The 6182-nt window shown below is 40.2% G+C and overlaps 1 protein-coding gene across 1 annotated transcript; it reads left to right on the top strand.

The window, feature by feature from the left end:
* Positions 1-3231: 3231 nt before the first annotated feature.
* On the top strand, positions 3232-5535 carry LOC129921949 (uncharacterized). The gene has a single exon (XM_056005330.1). The coding sequence runs from the start codon at positions 3232-3234 to the stop codon at positions 5533-5535; it is 2304 nt and encodes a 767-aa protein (XP_055861305.1).
* The last annotated feature ends 647 nt before the right edge of the window (positions 5536-6182 follow it).

Genomic DNA, 6182 nt, shown 5'->3' with positions numbered 1-6182 from the left:
GCGGAAGTTTTTATCCTACTGTTTGTTATTTATATTTTTGGTAAGGTTTTGCATATAAACATAAGCTGGCTTTATTCTAATACAGGCATGTCAAACACCGCATTCGCTGGCCGCATACGTCGTGCCAATAGTTTTACAGTTATTTATCTGAACGGTACGTTGAATTGCGGAAATTCGCATCCAGAATTCTTGATATGTTTGCAAGCACTGATCTCTGTGAGCAGTTCTTTTTCACATCACCTTTCGAAATTATCTGATCAAAATTTGTCATCGGTGATGAGTGTCAGTGGTAAATAAACTTGTATCCCAGAAAACTAAGGGACAGGTATTCCATTAATTACTGTATTCTACAGTATTGTTTCTAATTTACATAAAACTAGTAGGCCATGTTTTCCAACTTATTTTTGGCTGCGGCCCTTCAGGTCATGTAAGTTTTTTTTATATGGCCCATACACCTTAATGTGTTTGACATGCCTGTTATAATCTTTTTAAAATATTTTTTTAATGATAGTTAAACGTACTATTAATTTATTACAGTTTGGGGTCAGCGGCGTCGCAGGTTCTGTCAAGGTGTAGCAGTTGGTGCTGCAAGCTGCCTTAGGGTCGCCAGCTCCTGATTTTTCATCAGGGTTGGCTCCCGAAGCCTTTCCCATGATTGGGTATAGCTGCAAGGCAACATAGGTTTGAATTCAGAGTTTTCCTTCTTCTATGTGGGTAGCCATGGCTGTCAGGGGGAGGGGGGGGTATGGCGAGAATGGATATGTTACTTTGATATTTTTGTATGAATGTGAATGTGAATAGTGTTGCACGTGTTGTGAACTGAATGGTTTAGTCTTCGTTGAATGTGCGAGAGAGTGTGTTAGTTAGTGAGGTCTTGTTCCCGGTCCAGGAAGGTTGGATAATCGCTTCCTGGACTGGTGTTTGTATTATTTCTTGAAAGTAATATAATTGTGTGCTTTATTTGATATTTAAGAGCTTTTGGTATTCATTGAGAGATTTAGAGTTGAAGTTTAATAAGTAGTAATTGTTCTTAATTGTGTAACAAGTATTTGTGTAGCAAGTATTAATTAATTGGAATTGAGTAATTGTATAACCCCTAACGAGCAAAGACAAAGACAGGCAGAAATGAACCCTGACAATGGCTAACGAGCCCCTCCAGCCCGAGGCTTAATAGTTAAGGCGCCAGTTACTCGCTTTTGCCCCTTCTCCTATAAGTGAGAACAGTTCCGCCGGACTCAATATCTGAGTCACACGGTTAAGGCGAGGAGTTGGACTGGCTATCAGAGGTTTTGACCCTAAACTGTGTCGGCACAGCCGTTCCTTTGGATACATCAGCTCCGTGGTGAGGTGGAAAGCTCATGTGTGGGCAACATCGTTCCGACCTCACATGTTGCCCAGACATTCATTTTTCATAAGATGATCCATAGTTGCTACGCGATTAACTGAGGTACACTACCTGTATTGAATAAAAAACAATATGTTTTAAAAGGTCATCTTATAATAACAATCTCTGTATTTTAACTGGTAAATATATACTTTAATATTAAAGAGAACAATAACAATAGAAACAAACACACATAATTTATCTAATAGATGTTACATTTTCACATCGTTTACAAATTTGTCATTATTATTATATTATATTATTATTATGTTCGAAACGAACGAGTATTCATTGTCTGGCACTGCCAGGGTCGAGATTCGTTAGAAACAATGTTTAACTCTAATACTTTAAATTTAATAAAACGCTGTATTGACAATTTTAGAGTTACCTTCCTTTAATAGACTTCCCACTACAGTAATTAGATTTACATCGCTTTGGTATTTCCAAAGCAGAAACATAGTTTAGGAACAATAAATATACAATGGCTTAGGTAAAATAATATAAGAGTTTTAAATAATGTATATATTACAGTCCGCTTGGGCCCATGTTGGTCGTGGACCCTGGCGGAATGAGCCCCTTCTCGCCACAGTTGCTACGCCACTGATCTATATATACATGGTTGGTGATGAAACATCTACACTTTTGCAAGTTTCCAAACTTTATGCAAATATATGAGACTAATAAAACAAGAATCATTTGGCATTTCAGGACAAAATTAACTTTAACCGACGCAATCAACCGCTTCAATCCTTCATGAGTGACCAAAAGAGGCCAATCCTTGCCACTAATCTGCAGTCACGGCTTGGGCATCTGCAATCACCAGGCGTTGTTGCACTTTCACCCTTCTTTCTACTTCTGCTGTGTACGGCATCTGTAATCCAGCATTCTTCCTTTATGCTCGCTCTCCATGTGGATCTATCCAGTGACCCATTTTCCTAGCTGTTGGTGTCAATTTTGAATAGCTTCATGTCGCGTTTGCATACATTAGTATACCTTAAAAGTGGGCGACCAGCGGCTCTTCTTCCCGCTAGAATATTCATTCATCAAACGTAAACGCCCCTTTAGTCACGTGCTTCCTATCTTTTCTATACAACTTACGACCTTATTCGAATCAAACAAGAATACCACATGACCGAATTTATTTCTGGTGTTTTATCCATGGACATCACGTGAACGTTTTTACGGGAATGAGGTCAAATTAGAATCAGTTTTGCTACCCCCCCCCCTTTCCATTTGTCCGTTCTACAAATGTAGGCTACGATGTAACAATTCAGACTTAGTAACGGAATGATTATTTGTAATCAGATTGAATTGGGCGGAATGAGTACTTACAGCCAAATTGGATTGGGCGGAATGAGTACTTACAATCAGATTGGATTGGGCGGAATGAGTATTTACAATCAGATTGGATTGGGCGGAATGAGTATTTACAATCAGATTGGATTGGGCGGAATGAGTACTTACAGCCAAATTGGATTTGGCGGAATGAGTACTTACAATCAGATTGGATTGGGCGGAATGAGTACTTACAATCGGATTGGATTGGGCGGAATGAGTACTTACAATCAGATTGGATTGGGTGGAATGAGTACTTACAGCCAAATTGGATTGGGCGGAATGAGTACTTACAGCCAAATTGGATTGTGCGGAATGAGTACTTACAGCCAAATTGGATTGGGCGGAATGAGTACTTACAATCAGATTGGATTGGGTGGAATGAGTACTTACAGCCAAATTGGATTGGGCGGAATGAGTACTTACAATCAGATTGGATTGGGCGGAATGAGTACTTACAGCCAAATTGGATTGGGCGAATGAGTACTTACAGCCAAATAGGATTGGGTGAAATGAGTACTTACAATCAGATTGGATTGGGCGGAATGAGTACTTACAATCGGATTGGATTGGGTGGAATGAGTACTTACAATCAGATTGGATTGGGCGGAATGAGTACTTACAGCCAAATTGGATTGGGCGGAATGAGTACTTACAATCAGATTGGATTGGGTGGAATGAGTACTTACAGCCAATTTGGATTGGGCGGAATGAGTACTTACAGCCAAATAGGATTGGGTGAAATGAGTACTTACAATCAGATTGGATTGGGCGGAATGAGTACTTACAATCGGATTGGATTGGGTGGAATGAGTACTTACAATCAGATTGGATTGGGCGGAATGAGTACTTACAGCCAATTTGGATTGGGCGGAATGAGTACTTACAGCCAAATTGGATTGGGCGGAATGAGTACTTACAGCCAAATTGGATTGGGCGGAATGAGTACTTACAATCGGATTGGATTGGGCGGAATGAGTACTTACAGCCAAACTGGATTGGGCGGAATGAGTACTTACAATCAGATTGGATTGGGTGGAATGAGTACTTACAGCCAAATTGGATTGGGCGGAATGAGTACTTACAGCCAAATTGGATTGGGCGGAATGAGTACTTACAGCCAAATTGGATTGTGCGGGATGAGTACTTACAGCCAAATTGGATTGGGCGGAATGAGTACTTACAATCAGATTGGATTGGGTGGAATGAGTACTTACAGCCAAATTGGATTGGGCGGAATGAGTACTTACAATCAGATTGGATTGGGTGGAATGAGTACTTACAGCCAAATTGGATTGGGCGGAATGAGTACTTACAATCAAATTGGATTGGGTGAAATGAGTACTTACAATTGGATTGGATTGGGCGGAATGAGTACTTACAATCGGATTGGATTGGGTGGAATGAGTACTTACAATCAGATTGGATTGGGCGGAATGAGTACTTACAGCCAAATTGGATTGGGCGGAATGAGTACTTACAGCCAAATTGGATTGGGCGGAATGAGTACTTACAGCCAAATTGGATTGGGCGGAATGAGTACTTACAGCCAAATTGGATTGAGCGGAATGAGTACTTACAGCCAAATTGGATTGGGCGGAATGAGTACTTACAATCAGATTGAATTGGGCGGAATGAGTACTTACAATCAGATTGGATTGGGTGGAATGAGTACTTACAGCCAAATTGGATTGGGCGGAATGAGTACTTACAGCCAAATCGGATTGGGCGAAATGAGTACTTACAATCAGATTGGATTGGGCGGAATGAGTACTTACAATCAGATCGGATTGGGCGGAATGAGTACTTACAGCCAAATTGGATTGGGCGGAATGAGTACTTACAGCCAAATTGGATTGGGCGGAATGAGTACTTACAGCCAAATTGGATTGGGCGGAATGAGTACTTACAGCCAAATTGGATTGGGCGGAATGAGTACTTACAGCCAAATTGGATTGTGCGGAATGAGTACTTACAGCCAAATTGGATTGGGCGGAATGAGTACTTACAGCCAAATTGGATTTGGCGGAATGAGTACTTACAATCAGATTGGATTGGGCGGAATGAGTACTTACAATCAGATTGGATTGGGCGGAATGAGTACTTACAATCAGATTGGATTGGGCGGAATGAGTACTTACAATCAGATTGGATTGGGCGGAATGAGTACTTACAATCGGATTGGATTGGGCGGAATGAGTACTTACAATCAGATTGGATTGGGCGGAATGAGTACTTACAATCAGATTGGATTGGGCGGAATGAGTACTTACAGCCAAATTGGATTGGGCGGAATGAGTACTTACAATCAGATTGGATTGGGTGGAATGAGTACTTACAATCAGATTGGATTGGGTGGAATGAGTACTTACAATCAGATTGGATTGGGCGGAATGAGTACTTACAATCAGATTGGATTGGGTGGAATGAGTACTTACAATCAGATTGGATTGGGTGAAATGAGTACTTACAATCAGATTGGATTGGGTGAAATGAGTACTTACAATCAGATTGGATTGGGTGAAATGAGTACTTACAATCAGATTGGATTGGGTGGAATGAGTACTTACAATCAGATTGGATTGGGTGAAATGAGTACTTACAATCAGATTGGATTGGGTGGAATGAGTACTTACAATCAGATTGGATTGGGCGGAATGAGTACTTACAATCAGATTGGATTGGGTGAAATGAGTACTTACAATCAGATTGGATTTGGTGGAATGAGTACTTACAATCAGATTGGATTGGGTGAAATGAGTACTTACAATCAGATTGGATTGGACGGTAAGAGTGCTTACAATAATTTAAATTAAAGTAATATTACTACAGAAAACACTGACAAACCATAACAAGTAACTTAGAAACTTTATTTTTTAACTCAATTTCTCTTTTATGAAGTTAGTAATCATTTCGAACTACGGATTCTATATATTTCCTATCTTATAAAATACAGACGAGACTTCAGAAAATAAGATGATTACGTCTTAAGCGTATCCCTAGGTCAATCTAGTCATGCTAATTAATGACCTAAATTCTGAAATATAATAAAAAGAAGTTACCCAATGTTGTGTTTTTAAAAGCTTTGTTTCATTTATTCTCTGGTAGTGCCCTTCTAATATTATGTTCATTGGTTGTACTCATAACATTAAAGTAAAGTAAAGTAAAGTAAAGTTCACCATTCAGACCTTGTAGGCAGATGATGTAAACGTCATCTGTTTCTGTGGCCTACGGTTAACGAGGGTGTCATGTGGCCAGCACAACGACCAACCGCCTTTACTTTTCCCCAACCAAATGTCAGGTACCCATTAGAGCTGGGAGGACTCAGAGGCGCTCGAAGATGCCTAAATTTAAAAAAATCCCAGTCTTCACTAGGATTCGAACCCCTGTCCCCGGTTCGGAAGCCAAGTGCTTTACCGCTCAGCCACCGCGCCTCCAAGTCATAACATTTAGAAGATGGTAT

Source organism: Biomphalaria glabrata, chromosome 12 (assembly GCF_947242115.1).
Source record: "Biomphalaria glabrata chromosome 12, xgBioGlab47.1, whole genome shotgun sequence".
NCBI lineage: Eukaryota > Metazoa > Mollusca > Gastropoda > Planorbidae > Biomphalaria > Biomphalaria glabrata.
The sequence above is the reverse complement of the archived record's forward strand: the minus strand, read 5'-3'. Positions and strand labels throughout refer to the sequence as shown.